Here is a 20,684-nt window from a genome sequence, read left to right on the forward strand (position 1 = left end):
CATAAAAACTGTTTTTTAGGGACACCTGGGTGGCTTAGTTGATTAAGCCGCTGCCTTTGGCTCAGGTCATGATCCCAGGGTCCTGGGATTGAGTCCCGCATCGGGCTCCTTGCTCAGTGGGGAGCCTGCTTCTCTTTCTGCTTCTGCCTGCTGCTCTGCCTGCTTGTGTTCTCTCTCTCTCTCTCTGACAAATAAATAAATAAATAAAATCTTAAAAAAAAAAACTGTTTTTTAAAAAAAAATGGGGAAGAAAAATGAAATGGCAACAGGTCCTGCCTCTTAGCAACACCTGGCCAGCCCTCTCTAGATTACCGTTGGTGCAAACTTGTGTGGGTCCCTCTGTAATGCATGAGTCCAGGAGGTCTGTGTCTGACTCAAGCACACCCAGGTATTGGTGTCTGAGGAAAGCAAACATATTCTTCGGAAAAGGTTGCAGCATATATTTTGTTGCTCTGTTGTGGGATGCTCTCTAGAGATGGTGCTAGGGGAAAACAATTGTGCCAATTTTGAGATGTCAGACATTAGAAAAATATACTCAGAGATGCCATAACTAGATTGTAGCAGCTATTACTGTAAAGAGCAAATGCTCCTGACTTGGAGCTACCAAAGGAAGTAGCCCCTGAAAGTTACTAAGAACTATCAGAAAGCCCTCTAGTTGGGACCCATGTCCACTGCTGAGAACGAACAATAATTAGAACCATTATCACTGAGAGCCACCACTAGAAAACCACAGATAAAATAGCAGACTTCCCAGCCCTCTTCCCGTCATCTTCCCTAAATAGGAGATGCAAATCCTTTTATCTGCTGGGCATTCGAGGGAAAGATAACAAATGTTGGCCTTTCAATATATTCCAGATTGAATGTTTCCAGACAATAAATATGGAACTGTTAGAGACTCAAAAACTTTCAATATGGGTTTTACTGAATATAAAGACCTTGGATTGTAGCTCAACCTTCAGACTTTCAATAATTATGATAACATTTATTGTTGCTACACTGAATGCCATCTACTGTTCTAAGTATTTTTGTATGTATTTACTCAATGTAATAACTATGAGGTATGTGCCTTTACTATACCCATTTTACTGATGAGGGAAAGTTAAGTTAAGTGCACAAAAGTTAATTAACTTGCCCAGTTTTTAAGTGAGGAACACAGACTAATTCCAGAGCTATGCTCTTTCTTCTTATACACCCAGAAAAAAAATGCCCCCTCCCCAAAGATAGCCTCATCCTAATGCCTAGAACCTGTGAATATGTTACATTACATGGCAAAAGGGACTTTGCAGGTGAGTTTAAATTATGGACCTTGAGATGAGGAGATTATCCTGGATCCAGGTGGGCCAAATCTAATCACATAGATCCTTAGAGATAGAGAATCTTTCTTGGCTCTGGTCAGAAGGAAATGTGAATAAAGAAGAATGGTCAGAGAGATATACAGTTGCTGGCTGTGAAGTTGAAAAAGGGGGAGTATGTGCCAAGGAATGGGGACATTTATTAGAAGCTGGGAAAAGCAAGGGAACAGATTTTCCCCTAGAGATTCCAGAAAATAATGCAACCCTGCCAGCACCTTTGTTTCAGCCCAGCAGAACTGGTTTTGGACTTCTAACCTACAGAAGTATAAGATAATAAATTTGTGATGTTTTAAGCAACTAAATTTGTGATAACTTGACAGCAGCAGAAAAGTACTAATAAATACTACCTTGTTGAAAAAGAGTTACTGAGGCATTTTCCTTCCTTGGGCAAAATGGTTTTACTATAAGCTTAGGTGTATGTGTTGTTTCTCTTGTTTTGAACGTATTATGTGGTTATTTGTCCCACATTTAACACTCAACCAAATGTTACAGAAATTGAGCATACTTTAAGTCTTGCAGCAGAGCTATATACAACTGACCAGATGCCATGATATGGATCTTTGATAACATACATGATGGCTTTTTACCAAACAGTGGGAAGTTACTGTTCTAACATTCAGGAATACAAATAATCTGATTCCTCACCGAATTCTGTCATCAGGGCCAAAGTATTTTTTGAAGTCTCAGAATAAAATGAATTTATTAAAAGGGAGACTGACACATTACTACAACGAGCTTTTCCAAAACTGTACCAAAGTCATCAATAGTCACCATAACAGATACCACAAAATGGGTTGAGTTATTTTTCTCATATGGCTGTATTTATATACACAAATACAGTGAAAAGTCAGGCACTGGCCTTTGCAGGCAGTCTTTTGGGAAACATTCCACCTCCACAAATTATGAATGCCACAGACCCTTATCAAATGTAACACTCATTGCTATCTGCTTTGACTAAAGTGGCAGTTTGCTGCCTGATAAGATATATCTGTATATCTGTATAAATATAGAAAAAAAAAAACTATACCAAGGGGCCGTAGCAGTTTCTTAGTTGCTGAAATGTATTGATTGAAAAGAAATATTATAGCTTTAGAAAGCAGCAATAAATGCTTTGGAAGACTCAGGCCATCCTAAGAATAGCTTCAAATCAAGTCTTCAGGGGGCTCCTGGGTGGCTCAGTTGGTTAAACACCCAACTCTTGATTTTGGCTCAGGTCATGACCTCAGAGTCATGGGATCCAGCCCCGCATCAGGCTCCACGCTCGGCAGGAAGTCTGCTTGAGACTCTCTCTCTCCCTCTCCCCAACCCCATGCTTGCTCCCTCTCTCTCTCTCTCTAGAATAAATAAACCTTTAAAAACAACAACAACAAGAAAACAAGTCTTCAGAACAGAGATTGAATCCCACAGAGCTTTGTGATGGATGAAATTAAACCTGCCACATACATTACACTCATATTCTTTCAGCAGTCAGGTTGTGGAGCATTACCTGTTCCTCCAAGCATTGTAGACACGATCGTAATTTAGCTCCTATGGTCTGGATTCATACAAACATTATTAAAATGGTTCTCGCAGAATAAGCTGGAGAAAAGCAATCAATATTAACTAGGTAGCCCAGATGTTGACTGCTGGGATAAATAGTCAGAACAACTTCATCTCTACCACCCAGAGATGTATTGGCTTATTTTGAGCAACAGTGGCATTCTGTCTGTTGTACAGAGACCCAATAGCAGAGGGGGACTGCCAGGAGGACCAAGCACATACAGTCTCCTGGACAGATGGAATGAGTGTTATGTGCCTGGTGTGTAAAGGGCCATAGGGATTATTTTTGTTTTCATAACCAGTGTCATTCCCTGGTCTGGTGGATTCACCATCATTCCTTATGTTACTGTCCTTTCCAAATAACCTGTTTTCTTATTCCTTTTGAATTGACCATTTGTACAACTGAATAGACAAAATTAACAAGCTGAACATGATCTGAATAGTGACACTGTTAATCTAAAATTTTTTTAGTTTTTATTATTTTCTTAAGGCTAAAAGCAGTACATAATCGTTGTAGAAAATATATATATGTATGTATATATGTGTATGTATGTATACATACATATATGCATGTATATATATATACATATGTTTTTTCCTTTTTGATTTCATATACATGCATATATGTATATACATATGTATATATACAATGAAGTCTCATTACCTAGTACAACCACTGCTAATATTTAGGAATATACCCTTTACACAAATATGTATATAAACATGTTTCAGCAAAAATAGTATGATAATATAGTAATAGCATCATAGAGTATAATGTTTTATAACTTCCTTGTTTCACTAAGGACTAGTATACTTTTGTAGCTGCCACCTAGAACTTCATTTTTAATGATCACATATCATATTATTGTGTGACTTTACTGTAATTTATTTAATCAGTTCTCTGTTATTAGACTTTTAAGTGTGGTTTGTAACTTTTATTATTACAAATAATACTATGATGAACATATTAGTAAATGAAAGTTGCAACTTGTCTAGTTATGCCCTTAAGCTAATTTCTGGAAGCTGAATTGCTGGTTAAAAGTTACACAGTTTTCTAAGGATTTTAATGGCTGTCTATAGTTTCATCTTTAAATGGGAAGGAAAACAGATTAAAATCAGAAAGATAAAAATCATTCAACATCTTTAAATTAATAACTTTCATAAAGATCTGAAATGCTAAATGAAAACACACATAGAAGTATTTCAACTAGGGCCTTCTTGTTAAACAATTCAAATACACGTGCATAAGTTTAATGGGTTTAAGTGAGAGTTATTAAGTTTACATACAACAAATAAGATGATTCCCTAAATAACAGGCAATGACTTTACAATATTATCTTCTATTCTATTAATACTTATTTAGGAACGAAAAAAATAATGTCAACTGTATTGAGATATCATCTTTATTATTTAATACATACTGTTATGTAGATTATTTATATTTTTAATATTTCATAACTGTTGGTTTCTTGACTTTTCTTCTACTATATTATGAGCTCACTGAAGCCAAAAATTATATTCTGTGTATCTCTGTAACACTAGTAATCAAGCCCTAGCATATGGTAGGCATTCAATAAATGTTTGCTTTATATACATGGGCAACAAAATTAATTTGACTTTTTTATTAACTAAATCAGTTTCAGGATTCTGTAACTACATTGGCAGAAACATTATGTTTAAATTGCATATTGGAATTTTCTTATGTTTAATTTGTTCATATATATTTTATATTAAAATTACCAGTAATATACAAAGTAATACTGATTAAAATAAACTAGCATCTGTATGTAATCCTGATAAGGTTTTTAAAGTGTACACTGAACTTACAACCTATCAAATAGAAGACATTTTCAATGAAGAATAACTTAGGATGATTTCAGAATTATATAAAAGATGGTGTAATACCTTGTTTCAAATTATTTAAGAAAGAAATTAAGACTATGCCATGAGATTACTTTATAAATCATAAGTGCACTTTAAAAATAAGATCAGCTTTTGTTATGCAAGTAAAGATGTTACTGTTCTTAAACTTGAAGAGTGGTGCGCTCCTTAAAATACTATAAAAATCTTTGAAGCTTATATGTGGAAACTGTTTTTAGTCTGTTTTCATTGTTTTTTATGTGAATGAAAAATTTTTTAACTAGGCCTAGTACTTGATGATACAATCCTAACCTCTGTTACTTCTGACTTATAGGGTATCTTTGTTACTAGGGTTCAGCCTGATGGACCAGCATCCAACCTGCTGCAGCCTGGTGATAAGATCCTTCAGGTAAGAGAGACAAGAAGCACTGTTTTCAAATGCCGCACTAAAACAAATATGTACTCACTTATGGAGTGACTTGAATTAAATGATTGGAAATAAGTCCTTTTCACATTTCTTATTTGCCTTTACTTTGGGCGGTTAAGAAGCAAATCAGAAGCAAAATCAATCTGATATAATCCTGTATATTCCAGTATTTGGCACATGGTAGAAAGTTCTGAGTATTTTTATTTATATAAATACTGGGGGTTTTGGTGATACAAGAAGAACTGAAACACACAAGATCTATGCAGAGCTATCAAGTATAAGTAAGAGTATTGGAGTACTAAACCAGGGAATCTGTGTGACTTTGGATGAGGAAGGGACTCCTCCGTATTTAATTTCTCAACAGTAAGCTTATTACAGTTTGAATACCGTGAAATGCATGATTGTATGCCCCTACTCCCCCTTCTCAGATACTTGAACAGATGTTTACCAAATATAAGGTGACTTATTAAAATGTACTGTCTGATGGAAAGGACTTTCTCTCTAACTTAAAGCTCTATGTAACAGAAAAGGGTCACTCCAGAAAACAGTTAAGAAAATTCTTGGTGTAACCATTTTGCTGTCTTTATTCTCTTTGAATTCACTTCTGCTTAGTCATTTCCTATATTCCAGGGAAAAGCCCTTAAGTATCATCAGTTTATTTAAGATTCAGTATTTTGACTTATTACCCTGAAATTATCCACTATATAACTAGGTGGAACTATCTGACATTTTAGATATTGAACCACTGAAGCAATTATGAAATGGTTCCACATAATATATTGAAGATATAGGGACATTGAGAAGATAGGACATGTGGGAAAGGAACATTCTTGTTAGACTACCAACAGTTACAGAATGCAAGGACCCCACACAAGTCAGCTCTACGGAGATATTCTATCTTTTATTTACTGAACACTTTCAAAAAGTCCTAGAGAAGTAGAAATCCTATATAATCGTATATACTTATATTTTTATATATTATATATATAGCCTTAATATTTTATTCTCAGAAATATTTTAAATGAACTAGCAATATCATGAAAACTCAAGTTTTCAAAAATAATAATTCTCTGAAGACCTCAGGTTGCTTGAACCTGTGACAATGTCACAGTAGAAATCGCATCCAGCAGATTTGAGTCCATTCCATGCAGGCAGAAGACCAAGCCAGCAGTTGATCTTCAGAGTTAAAAATCTTGAAACATAAAAGACACATAAAATATTCTGAATTTATTTTTACCATTTGGTTATGGAAGTTCTATATTTTTTATTTCCTAACTAGCTCTCTGATCTTAAGCATTTTATATCATGTCTATAGGACTCACAATTATTATGTGTAAATGAACTGTGGTTTATATTATATTATATTATATTACATTATATTAACTGACGTCCCCTCAGCTTAAAAATTCAACTGTTCAATAATTCTATAAATTTCCATGAAAAATGGTCAAGAATAAATTCACAATGTAGTTCCCTAATGCTTGGTAAATGCTGTTGTTTAGCAAAGGAAGTGGATAGTCTTTTCCTCTACTGAATTTCAAAGAAGTTATTTTGAATCTCTGAGTCTGAAAAAAAATGTAGCCAGTTAATCTCAGATCTCTGATCTATTTGAATGCCCTACCGGTTAGAGAGGCCTTCCATAGCTTGAGACAGTTTGGGAGTAGCCTTCATCCATGACAGAGTTGGCAAAAGAAAGGTTTTTCTCTCAGATTCAGAAAATATTTTATATATATATACACACATATATATATGTATATATATACGTATGTGTGTATATATGTATATATATATACATATATATGTATATATATACATGTGTGTGTATATGTATATATATACACACACACATGCACATACATACACATATGTGTATATATATGTGAATAATATGTGTATATATATGAATGTTAAATGTATATGTTATATGTTAAAATGTTATATATCCATATATCTATAGACAAGTGATAGATGATAGACAGATAATCAGTATAGATGAATATAGATATCCTGGAGAAGGGAAATGAGAATTCAGTTAGTGTCTAGTTGCAGGGTTAGAATACTCTTTCCTGACTGTGCAATTCTAGAAGGATTTCATGGGGGAACATGAGGTTTGAGTATTTCTAGTCCCTAAGAGGTATACAGCAACGGCAAAGCGCACCAAGAAATCAATTCCTAATGCAAGAAGTAGGAAGGAATTATAAATCTGTTAAAATTATAAATCAATCTGTTAAAAACCACAAAACTGCAGGAGAGCTGCACCTGGGTTGGCTCTTCACTCCACAAATGACTAGAAAAGGTGTAGCACTTTATTTTTGCTCTAGAACTCATTTGTATCTAGTACAATAAAATCAAAGTCCATTTTCAGCAAAAGAAAAATGCACATAGACCATAATCAGACAAATTACTATATTTACAGTTTCACTCATACTAGTTAAAAAGCACAAGTGGCTAATTATACTTTCTGAAAGAGATGAGATTGGCTAATTCTAAACTGAAATCATTGTCAGCATCAGATGTTAAGAGGGCAAATTATATTTTTGTCTATAAAGCTATTGGCTCTTTGTTTAAAGAACACTGGAAAAAATGAGTTGCCTCTCATTTAGAAGATCCTTAAAATATGTGATCCCTGGAGCAAATTTGTTTACTAGCTTTGATGACAATGTAACAGCCTAGAAAATCAAGGTAAAAGGAACAAAGAAATAAACAACTACAACAATAACAAAAAAAAAAACCCACAATGAATGAGCCTCCTAAGTGATGGCAGTTACCAGGTTTGATCTAACCCAGTAGCAAATAGCAAAAAAGATACACGTTTCCCAAATCTCCCCCAAGCCCCAAATTTATTATAGAAGAGCTTTCTCTTTCTTTGTCTATAACTCTTTTTACCCACTATCTCTTCTTATTCTGTTATGGGATCATGAACATGTTACTGGAATTACATAAAGAGGTGTGCATTAAGAGATAATCTTGTTTCTTTTTTAAGAGATAATGATGGAGAGGAAAAGTGAGTTGGGGAAAATCAGAAAGGGAGACAAACCATGAGAGACTGTGGCCTCTGAGAAACAAACTGAGGGTTTTGAAGGGGAGGGAGTGGGCGTTGGGTGAGCCTGGTGGTGGGTATTAAGGAAGGCAGGTATTGCATGGAGCACTGGGTGTGGTGCATAAACAATGGATCTTGGAACACTGAAAAATTACAAGTTCAAGAATAAATTGAATAATCTAACAGTAGAGCATCATTAAGAAAGAGAGACATAAAAATGGAAAGAAATATTATGTTCTCAAACAATCAAATAATCACATATACACTTTAAGGACTTTTATTTTTCAAAAATCACTTTATAAATATAATTCAAACAAAAAGCTTAAATTAAAATTATGAGTTAGTTTAAAAAAAGATAATCTTAATTAAGACATATTCACATGACGTTTCCGTCCTTTTACTGTTCATTTTCCCAGAATAAATACACTATAATTAATGAATATATTCATATGACCTACTGTTTAGTGAGTCATGTTGCTTTAAGACCCTTTGGAGGAGAGGCTAGCCATCAGGCTGGGAAAACTGATCCCTCCCAGCCCCACCCTCCTCCACAAAGTCAAAGCACACAGGGGTGAGAGAGAACAAATGTAAGCACATGCATCATAAAAAAAAATGTTATTAGATTGAACCATGTGAATTTGCCAATATTTGACCATTTTTGAAGTGTTAATTTTGTTGGTTTAACATTATAGTTTCTTTTTTCTAATGTTCTTTCCAGTTAAACAATTCAATCTAATTTATTATGCATTTTAAATTCAAAATATATTAAAATACAGAAAATCTATTAATTATACTCTGTTGAAAAGATGAATAGACTGGAAAAAAGGAATTTATTGTACTTGATAGTTAACATGGTTCATAGTTATTGCCTAACGCTCATTTGTAAGTACATTACACATTATGTTACATATCATATTTATACATACAATATTCTATTATATCACTATAGTCAAACTCTATCCTCTTCACTTACCTGCCCACCCCTTTCCCTGGACAGGAGACTAATTTGGCAGGAGAAACAAAAGTAAATGATTTATAGATACTTGTCAATAACATCCAGGTTTTACCAGTTATCAAAACAGAGTTTTCTCATATAAGGTATACTAATATCATACCTAATTGAAGATCATTTCAGAGTCTCTTCTACTGTACCATAATTTTAAGTGTTTTCCAAAATATATTCCTCATCGATGACTATATCTCTAAGATACCCAAATAGAATAATCAAAAGATGTAATTTGAACAAATCAGGTATTTCCCCTTTTTTTCTAGTCTTAAAAAAACCTGGTTCTACAATTCAGACAAATCAAGAACCCACTCTGAATGAATACTTGTCTGAAATTTTAGTCAGCTGTTGGTAGGTTGTTGGCTCAGAGTGCCTTATCAAGAGAGTTTACTCTTGATGGAGCAGGAGTTACTCCACGGTTAACAGAGAGGAGAGAGGAGGATGAGCTGAAGAAGGACTAACTGGGTTAGCCTGGCAGCAGTGTTCAGGAGCAGAGGGGAGAGACTTCTGTCAGAATGAGCTAGTGTGGAGTTCAAAGAGAGAATACTGGAGAGGGAGACCGCAGGCATAAAAAAAGAAAAGGTTTTGCCCTGAAGTGAAGAACTGAAACCTGCAGGGGGCTTGGAATGGGGATGCAGGTGGGGAGGAGGTAGTAAGACACAGCTTTCAAGGCTGAGAATGTGAGAAGAAAGTGTAGACTTCCCTGTAGTCTAACTAAAACGTCCGCAGAGGCCTGAATCTACTATATACAGAGAAAGAGTACAGTGTCTGAATTTGGCCACCGGATCAAGCCTTCCTTGTCTGAATGGAAGTTCTATGCTTCTTCGAATGACCAGTAGGTGTGGTTAGCTGCTAACAGTATTATCTTACTTAGCTAAAGCTTATTTCTTTAACAATCTCAAAGCAAAGTGTTTCCGAGAAGCCATAATTAATGTCACAAAGTCCATGCACTAAATTTCATGACTTTTACTCATAAGAAAGACTTTATTTCATACTTGGAATCTCTTACCTAGCTTTCCAGACCACCAAGGGGAAAGCCTCTGGATCCAGGCACATAGCCAGAAGCAAAAGTCATAGCTAACAGTTTCATTGTCCAAGAATAGAGAGAAACTTCCTTTAAAAGAACCAAAATTCAAAGAGTATAGCAGAGTCATTCAGTATAGACTATAGAGTGTTTCCCAATGGCACCCCTTACAATATCTTTTTTGAAAGGAGTTCCTTACTCAAAGAAGTTTCAGAGCCATCTCAGATGCTATCCCTTGTTTCAGGATTTCACAAGGTATTAAGAATTTCAGAACCTGAGAAATGTTACAAACTTACATGTCCCAAAATATTTAACCATACAGCCCTCTTTACGAACAACATTAACTAACTACCTCCACAGAATACACTTTGGGAAATGTTTCTTACAGAAGCTTCTAACTGGGCCCACGGCTTTATCCCACAGTGTTCATGTTCATAATTATCATCATGAGTCATCTGGAATGGGTTAGAGTATATTCATGTCTCTGAATTTTTAAAAATTTCTCCCAAAAAAGCTACAAAAACTCAAGTGAGAAATTTTCGTTATGGTTAAAATGAAGTATGGGACCCTTAAAAAAATGAACTTAAGCTATTTGGAAATTTCATTAAAGCATTTTCCAACAAAGTCAAGTGAGTTAACGCTTGTCTTTAGTTGATCTTACTTGGTGGTTGAAAATCAAAAACATCAGAGAGATTGGGGAAAAGGTTGGGGGAAAGGGTCAGTAATCACATAATTCTTAATGTTCAGAAAAATTATTGCTTTTAATGATACAATACATTTGAAGAATAAGATTTTTAATGCAATTTGATTAGAAGACAATAAATAATTTTTTAAAAATGTGTATAGTTTTATATGCCCGAGTTTCACTACATATCTCATTCAATTTATGAAATTCAGTACAGTGAACTAATAAAAGACTAAGTTTAATTTATATATTGCAAATCAAAGCAGGAATATTATACAGAGTAAGTAAAACAAGAAAACCAATAAGAACAAGTTAAGTTCATTAGACTGGCTCTAACTTCCATAATTTGGCTGAAATAAAAATAACAGTTAAGCACCTATATTGTGCCATTTATATCAGACAACAACTCTGCAAGGTATCTACTGTTGACAGAGGCTAAATGACTTCTTTGAGCTTCTTCCATTATACAGTACTGATTCTACTGGAACAAATTTGATTGATAGCATCATATACATCAGATTTTCTATTTACATATTTGGAAAACATGTATTCTCTAAAAGCTGATGGTTTAAAGTGAGATTAAAGCTAGTTTATACGCGGGATCTTTCTAGCCTTGAATCAGAGCCTGGACGGTGGTTCGGAACATCTTGAAGCCAGTTTTATTGGAAACAGAGCCAGATACAAAGCCAGACTTCAGCAAGCTTTATCTTTTCCCTGCTTTTTTCCCCCCTCTCTGCTGCAGCAAGCTAGGGTTCATTGGGGCCACTGGAAAAGATTTGATTCTCTCGAATTTTCTGCAGCTTTTGTGAGCACAGTACCATGATCCCCTTCCTGCCGACTCTTCCCCGTTATCCTTCCGTCTGGATCTCCCAGGAGCCCCTCTGTCCTGTTCTCTCCCCTCCATGCCTCTGTCCCCTGAGATCCTTGTTCTTCAATTCGGCCACTGAGCTGGAGCCAGCTTTCTGCCATCCTCCTGCAGGAAGGATTAGGCCCTCTTACCTCAGGCAGATTTTCCTAGATGCCCAGGGCAAAAGCAAATGCTATCTTTCAGCTTTGCACTAAATGTCACAAGCTGCAACCCCATCCCACTCCCCTGGTTTGATTTCCCTTCTTTCACAATGCTCCCTTTTAAATTTATCTTCTGATAAATCTCTCAGCATTCCCTGTGGTGAATACCAACGGCAGTAAAGCCTAACCTCTGTCGCTAATGCTGCCACCCTGACCTCCTTCCTGAACTCCAGTCCTCTTGTTTCTAAATATATGATCAACATTTCCTTTGCGTGCATTGCCATGGCCACAAACCCCATTGTCTTCCCAACTAAGCTATTACTTTGTTTCCATTTTCCATTAATGATATCACAATCTGATTCTTCTTTGTTTCTTCTACCCTTGTTCAATTAAATGCCAGATTTATAGATTCTACCCTAAAAGTTTTCTCCTTTTTTAATCCATTTCCTCCCAAGTTTCCTGGCACTGTCCTAGCAGATAGCTTGACTTAGTCTTTCCACTTTTGAGAGAGAAAGCTCACATATGGCTACAAGAACCCAATTAAGCCAGAGTTAACACTATAATAAGAATGAGAGGTTCAGCATTTCTGGAGATTCTAATTTAGGACCAAATGTTATTTCTACCAGTATTTTTGGAATGACTTATGTTAATCCTGAGAGGAATTTGAATGAGAATGAAGGTTTTGCAAGCACTGTAAAGAACAAATTATGTCAAGAGATGATATAGCAACAATTTTAAGGGGGAAATGGTCATTATTTTATCATAATCAATGAAATGTCAGTTCAGATCAATGGAAGCAACCGTGGTCTTATTATTTTAGTGAAGTCTTGGAAGAAATAATAAGAACAAATATTACGGTGTCAGATTATTCAGCCCTGGATGTGTGGCCTTAGTCAGGTAGGTTGGCCTCTCTGAGGTTTATCTCTTTCACTTACAAAATAAGAGCATTAGCCTAGATCATGCTTGCTCTCACTCTCTCATTCTCTCACTCTCTTACTGCCTCTTTCTATCTCTCCAGAGTTTTGTTTAAATATTTCACATATTGGGTTATCTCTCTTCATTCTGAAGAAAAGAATCTACAAACTAACCCCAGCTTTCATCAACGCCGCCCCCCCAACACACACACACACACACACACACACACACACACACACACACACATATTAGCTTATTTTTATGGTTGTTTCCTACGCTAAAGCCTAGGGTCTAAGTTCACTGATATTTTTATTTTTAAATTCTCATAAAAATGATTACATACTGAGATCATCTTAAAACTCTTTTCCTTACACGGATTATTGAAGAATTTACTTGAAATAGCCAACTGTTCACATGTCTAGAGCTGGAGGAGGCTCCAGGCTTGAGTGAGACAAGATTGTGGCCCTTTCGCTAATCACACTCTTGCCAGGTGTGAGTATGGGGAAAACTCTTGTAATTCACCTCAGAGAAAATGGGTCCCTGAAAATTTTCCCTCTTCCCTTTCCGTTCCACTGAGCTACCTTAGTACTTTATCTCTTCTGGTGATAATTCAGTTCAGCCGTTGTTGAGTGCCTTCTACAGGTAAGGCGTTTTCTACATTATTTTACATTATGTCCATGGCTAATTTCCCCTTCTGGAGGGTTACTTCTTTGAGGGGAGCCTTCCTTGTCTCATCTCTTTCTTACTCCTGTCCCCAGTGCCAGGCACAATGCCTTGAGCCCAGTTAATATAACTGACCTTTTTGATTGAAAAAAAAAAGAAAGAAAAAAAATGATAGAAGTGAAACACCCTTTTCTGAAGACCTTTTGATAAAAGTATCATTCAAAATTAACAGCTGTGATTCATTTGCTATCTGGGCTCTCTGCCATTTGTGCTCTTAAAATTGATATTATTTTGGGACTGGTAGTTCCTAAAACCAAGAATGGTGAGGTCTAATGGTGGACAATATACCATTCATGACCTCCAAATCCTAGAGAATTCCTTTTCTCTGAAACACTAAGATACTGAAATTTCAAACAATTCCCTGAAAATTCTTGGTGGGTTTGGAGTTCATTGCAACTCGAGATTTTGAGTCTTTCGATAGAGAAACCTGAACATTCACAAAGTTATTATTAAGGACATTTAAGAATTCCATTATTAAAGTTAAATTTAGGAGCACCTGGCTGGCTCAGTCAGTACAGCATGCACCTCTTGCTCTCTGGGTTGTGAGTTCTGGCCCCACGTTGGGCATTGAGCTTGCTTAAAACAAGTAAGTAAATACATAAATAAATAAATTTAATTCACAATTCAGGTATGTCTTTTGGTCAATTTGGGGACATTAAGGCAGTTAGTATATTCCTCAAAAATACAGTGGAAGAAGCATACATTTCACCCAAGTTTGCTATTTTCCTGATGTCAGATACAGATTGAGAATAAAAAGAAGAATGCACCATATGCTGTGTTCTCTATCCCACATCTTCATCTGACCAGAAATAACATCACATGGAATCCAATTCTCTGGTTTTAACTACAACTGAAGCAAGAAATGTGGGTTGTGGAACAAACCCAAAGTTCTACCCAACTATAATTTCCTGCCACCAAAACAGCTGATGCTAATTTGATAAGCATTTCCATTAATTAAATGTTATTATATACATTAAAGGAGATATATATATTTAGAGACAGAGAGAGAGGAGAGAGAGGAGGGAGGTTAGGAGAGAGAAGGAGATTCTTCTATTCAAAACAAATTTGGGGGCGCCTGGGTGGCTTAGTTGTTAAGCGTTTACCTTCAGCTCAGGTCATGATCCTGGGGTCCTGGGATTGAGCCCCACATCAAGCCCCACATTGGTCTCCTTGCTCCGTGGGAAGCCTGCTTCTCTCTCTCCCACACCCACTACTTCTGTTCCCTCTCTAGCTGTGTCTGTCAAATAAATAAATAAAATCTTTAAAACAAACAAACAAATTTATACTTCTAGTAATATGGGCTTTCATGGTTTTACATTTCTGTGTCCTCGTATTTTTCTTGTTAGATGTACTGTGGTTTAAGAAATGCAATATTTTAGGACCTTTTTTTATCATATGATCAGTCAACCAATTTTAACAAACTAGTGATAAAATATAATGTGTCAGATGACTTTCATCTAAGTTATAAAGACTATACAGTACTGTGATCTGTTGTTTTAAATTTTAAAAAGCCAAAGGCAGTGAAATATCTAGAGTGGTTATTTGAAATATTAATCATATTTTAAGAAAGCATTAAAAAAGTAAAACAACAAAGGCAATGGGTTCCCCAAATTAGTATCAGTCAATTGAAAACTGAAAACGTCAACCAATTAACTGGCTCTGTTATCGATACTTTGCCACCTAGTCAGTTTGGCTGACTCTTCCAAATCAACTGAGTCCCAGATGCAAGGAAAACTTACATAATTGTTAGTCATGGAATTTCCAAGAATTATTCCTACCAAGTTTCTGTAAGGTTGTGTTTTATTTGGGCCTTAATGACAGTGAAGTTTTATGGGATCCACTTCTTTATACATTAATAGTAGAAATCATTCCAATCAAGAGAAGCTGTAATTTAATACAGGAAAAAAAGAGCACTCACAACAGAAAAGCATGTGAAGAGTCAAATACTAACCAGTTGAATCCCAAAATTTTAACCTTAGGCTAACTGTGTTTAAAATGGATTTTGAATACTTAGACTGATGATTCTTAACTAGAAGATGATAGGCATTTTCACTGTTAATAATATCAGTGTGCTTCACCTCTGAGGCATGAATCTCTTAGGTATATTGGATGCCATTGAGAACCACCGGTATAAATAATGAATATACTTGCATTTAACAATGGGGGAAGTAAAAATGATCTCTTTAATATAAAAATGTAGGGGTGCCTGGGTGGCTCAGTCGGTTAAGCATCTGCCTGTGGCTCGAGTCATGATCCCAGGGTCCTGAGATGGTGCCTTGCGTCGGACTCCTTGCTCAGCGGGGAGCTTGCTTCTCTCTCTGTCCCTCTCCTTGATTGTGCTTTCTCTCTCTTTCCCTCTCTCTCTCTCCCCCCCCAAATAAATAAATAAAACCTTAAAAAAAAAAGAATGTAAAAAAATATAAAAATGTATAAACTAAGAACTTTTCAATGAGCCAAAATAAGATCTAATAAGACCCTAAGTGCACAACCATGTGTGTCATGAGTGAAATATTTCACCTTGCTGATGGGATTATTCTTTTCAGTAATTATATAGCAAGAAGGCAATGGTCCGGTCCAGTGGACACTTCAAAACATCTCAACTAAGTACCTGTAAAAACAAGACAAATCACAAGAACGACCACAGAACAACTGCCTTATTTCAAATGTATCTATCTGTTATTCACCAGGGCATCTCTATGATTAGTACAGTGGCTAGGACAGTCTTAGTTAGGAAGTCCTAGAAGCTTGTTAAATATTTGTTGAGTTAATAAACTGAATCATAGCTGAGTGAAATTAATTAGCTGTTTCCATAGTTACAATTCTATTATGAATTTTGAAAACCAATAGTTTTTGGTTGCTCAAGAGTCCCTTTAATCTTATGATTAGAAAAAATGACGAGGTTACAAACAAGTATCTTGCATTGATTGCCCTGTTTTGTTTGTGTGTTTACAGGCAAATGGACATAGTTTTGTACATATGGAACATGAAAAAGCTGTATTACTACTGAAGAGTTTCCAGAACACAGTAGACCTAGTTATTCAACGTGAGCTTACTGTCTAAATATTTTTTATAAATAGTGAAGATACGTCTAGCCAGACCTAATGTTCAAAAATAAATTTATACATAGAAACAAATTTTGCCATTTGCTGGACCAATGGCAAACATTAGTGCCAAATGTATAATAATATATGTTAGCACTGATCATCCTTAAAAATGTTAACTATATAAATATGATGTTCATGTGGTTATGTATTAGTTTTACTTGTCAGCCTCTGGCTGTGCATTGGTGCAGTTTTGTTTTTGTTTTTGTTTTTGTTTTTTAATCAAATAAGTTTCTTCTCGAAGTGGATTTCATATAATTTCGGAGCACGGAAGCACATACAAGCTCTTTACGAATTCTGCTCTCCATCAGAAACACTGCCTCAAAGTTGTATATGCCTTTATATAGAAAATACAAATATAAAGAATTGTAATTCCCATAAAATATTTCTAGCACAGGTATATGTTGGCATATATACAAAAAGAATATAGAGAAAAACAATATTTTCATAAACTAAACATCTCGGATTGAGAAAGAAACTATATCTTAAAATAAGACTTTACTATACTGAATCTTTTTCAATAAAAATTACATGATAATGCCTTATGAAAGTAACTGTACATATGGTATAAAGTGTTTATATTTGGTTCCATATTCATTTGCTAAATTCTCATAATACAGAGTGAAATATTTCATAAATTAGCCATTTATCTCTGGGACCGGAATAAAAATAGGACAAACTAATTTGTTCAATGCCTTTAGCTAATTACAATACACACAAAGAGTTAAGAAACAGACTAAAGTTCATTACAGATAAATCTTTTTCACCACAAATTTAAGCAGTGAATGATGGGTGGCAGGAAAGATATTGCTTAATTTCTTTCAAGTTTATGTTGATTATAAACTGTAGCCCATGTGATTTCTTTACTTGTAAATGTGGAATTTATTTGTGTGTTACTTTATCTAATTTGCTACTTTTAAATAATTTAAAATGAGTTTTGGAGATTGATAAAATTTTCATTAAGGAAGATCGTTGTTAGAAAGTTATGGTGGATGATTAAAAAACTTTGGCATTTAAATATGAAACTTCAAATATAATTTCTCAGAGCTGTGGTCTACCTGTTTTATTAAGTTTAGTGCCTGTTTTTTGTGGGCAAAAATAGAGAAAATACTTTTTTTTCCAAAAATGTTTCAAAGTATAATCCTGGGTTCTCTTATTGAGAGAGAGACAAGCATAGTTAATAGAGAATTTGTTATTTTTACATTAGAATTGTTTCCTCTATAAATAATCAAAATTCATTTTATAATCCTTTAAAAATATTTCTTTTATATATTAGTCATTAATTTGATTAAAATATTAATTTGAAATTCCAGAATAATTTCCCAGAGTTGGTTGTATGCATGCTCTCTCATATTTCCACATAGCCATATATATATATATATATATATATATATATATATATATATATATATATGTGTGTGTGTATATATATATATATGTATAATGGATTTAGTTTACATGGTAGTGTTTCAAGTATTCTATTAGGATTTTCACAATAGTATCATGTACTGGTGTCACCAAAGCTCTGAGAGTAATATTTGTAAGTTAACTGTTTTATGGGGACATTGAAAATACTGTATTTTTGTAGGGTCTATTAAAATGAGTGTCACTTATTAGAAGTACAGTGGTATTTTTTGGCAATAGAATTTGTCACTTGAAGGCAAATGATACTTCACTTTATAGATGATGCACTAATTTTGATGTTGCTTTACGTCAGGGTGACATTATACCATGATTTTATAGGGTTTGACATTTAGCAAATGATTAAATGATTGGCCTATTTAATACGTTTCCCAGAAGTAAGTTTTAAATGCATTTTAATATATCGACAGTTTCTGATGAGAAATGTCTTTCAGAGCCTAATTTCCTTTGTCAAAAACTGACACCAAACCATGGTACCACGGTTTCCAGCTGCTATTATAGGATGATCATCATTAATCAAGATGGTGGCCCCCACTGGCCTCACAAGATCACTTAAAAGAAAAACAAACTCCTGGGTGTAGTGTTGGCAATGAAGCATCTCAACTCATCCCATCAGTTCTGTTTAATCTGTTCTGGGAGAGGTCGAAGAAGAGTCAGACAGAGGACCACCCAAGTCTCGTCTCTTATGTCAGGTCTCCCCATCAGACCCAGGGCTCCAGGAGAGGCTTCTGAGGCACAGAGCTACAGGATCATAGTAAACACCTCTTCCACTCCTGATGTGACACCATTGTCCTGGCCCAGGGCTCTCATCCTTCCTGTTCTACAGGAAATGAGGAAAAGAAATGGGGTTCCTGACCCACTGGAAAAGAAATATGATGTTTCAAAGCACCTCATTGTCAATTGTACTGCCATGCTGCATACTGAGAAAAGGCAGGTAATAATGAAAAGAGACATTTTTTTTAGATTGATTGAAAAAAATCACTAATTACTCAAGGGGTTAAAAAATCTAATTTATTCCATAGGTGACCAAAACCAAAAATACATTAATTTCTGAGTATTGACTTTTGGAGTAATTGGCTTTGCTCCCTGAAATTAGAATCTGGTTTATGTTAGCTACCCCTTCCCACCAAAAGAAAGAAAGAAAGAAAGAAAGAAAAGAAAAGGGGGAAAAAAGTTAAAGGTGTGCCTTTTTAAAAAAGAAAAACGACGACAACAAAGGAGTGAAATTCATGATGATTCCAATAGATTTGCCTCTTGGTCTTTGATTTTTACTGAGATCTTTCTGCTGAGGAAGCTATCTCAATCTGGTGAATCAGTAAGACACAAGGAAGGAGAATGGGAAAGATCAGGGTGGAAAGAACAAGGAGCGAAAAGTACTGGTAGAATTCCTGCAGATTTTGCAAAGCCAAATAGACATTCGTGGTCAATTTTTAAAACTTTATATGGCTTAAAATACATTGCCAAAAAAGATCTCTTACAATAATTTCCACCTTCCAGACAATATAACTCACTTTAACAAAGAGAATAATTTCAAAATATAAGTGTACTTTTGACAAGGAATAATCAAAATCAGTATAACATACTGATATTTACATCATGCTAATTTATTGCTCATTGAAACCTATAAAATATGTGTGTCTCGGTTCATTAAAACTCTTAATTGCATAAAAACATCAAACAATCCTAGTTGTTTCTGGGTCTTACATTGGATTACCACTTTCAAGATGAAAAGCAGTTTTAAAGAGAGGATGACAAATCAGCATTAATTTGTTTTTAATCTGAAAGATGACTACACACATATTACTAATATAATTGCTTATTTAAAAAGTAGGACTGAAATATCTTTCAGTGGGTGAACTAAAGAGATAGTATACCCAGACAGAGGAAAATGAAGAAATTAGATTTATACCTTCAAATATTAAGTGAAAGTATTTGAATTTGCCAGAATGATCAGATGAAGGGAGCAAGAAACACATAAATCATCAAATCAAATACCTCTACCAAAATTTAAATATTTGGAAAATATAGTGTGTTTGTCACCTTGTCTTTTCATTGGCTTTTAATGCTGTGCTCGGTCAATTCCTGCCCCCTCACCGGCACCCAGATCAAGAATGTCTATTCTGATGGATCTGCTGTTATCAAGAGGCAACAATACACCATAACCAGATAAACAGGCATGCTGGTACAGGACCACCGCTCTAAGCCTTTGGTAAATTCAATCAGGCAATGTGTTTGACTGATTCTTGAAATACTGACCAAATAGCAGGCTTGCTGAAACATTGGGTCAGTAAAAGGTTATGCAAATAAGGAAATCCAGTCAGTTCAGAAGATGGGTCCTTTATCTAGTATCAAGAAAAGCAGGGTTGAGTTTCCAGGAAAGTTCCTCTCACAGAAATGCTAAATCTTTCTGAGGCTCAATAAAATGTTCAAACACTGGGTTGATGATGCGCCCTGTCTTATGGTTGTAGTTAACGGATCATCTGGGAATTGGGGGTTGAGGGGGGTGGGAATCTCCAAATTTTAGATCACCTGCATGAACTATGTTCCTTAGCAATATAACTGCTTCCCATTATGAAAAGCAT

General features: G+C 35.2%; 1 protein-coding gene across 2 annotated transcripts in view; it reads left to right on the plus strand.

Moving 5' to 3' along the window:
* The window catches only part of LOC111143206 (leucine rich repeat containing 7), a 336,603-nt gene extending 319,365 nt beyond the window's left edge, over positions 1 to 17,238 (plus strand). For both annotated transcript variants that reach the window (XM_022496767.1, XM_022496768.1), the window contains 2 exons: positions 5,086 to 5,160; positions 16,532 to 17,238. In XM_022496767.1, the coding sequence (XP_022352475.1) occupies positions 5,086 to 5,160; positions 16,532 to 16,639 (183 nt within the window). In that variant the 3' untranslated portion in view covers positions 16,640 to 17,238. The remainder of the gene's footprint in view (positions 1 to 5,085; positions 5,161 to 16,531) is intronic.
* Positions 17,239 to 20,684: the final 3,446 nt, after the last annotated feature.

Source organism: Enhydra lutris, unplaced genomic scaffold (assembly GCF_002288905.1).
Source record: "Enhydra lutris kenyoni isolate GAN:26980312 unplaced genomic scaffold, ASM228890v2 scaffoldscaffold9, whole genome shotgun sequence".
Taxonomy (NCBI): Eukaryota; Metazoa; Chordata; class Mammalia; order Carnivora; family Mustelidae; genus Enhydra; species Enhydra lutris.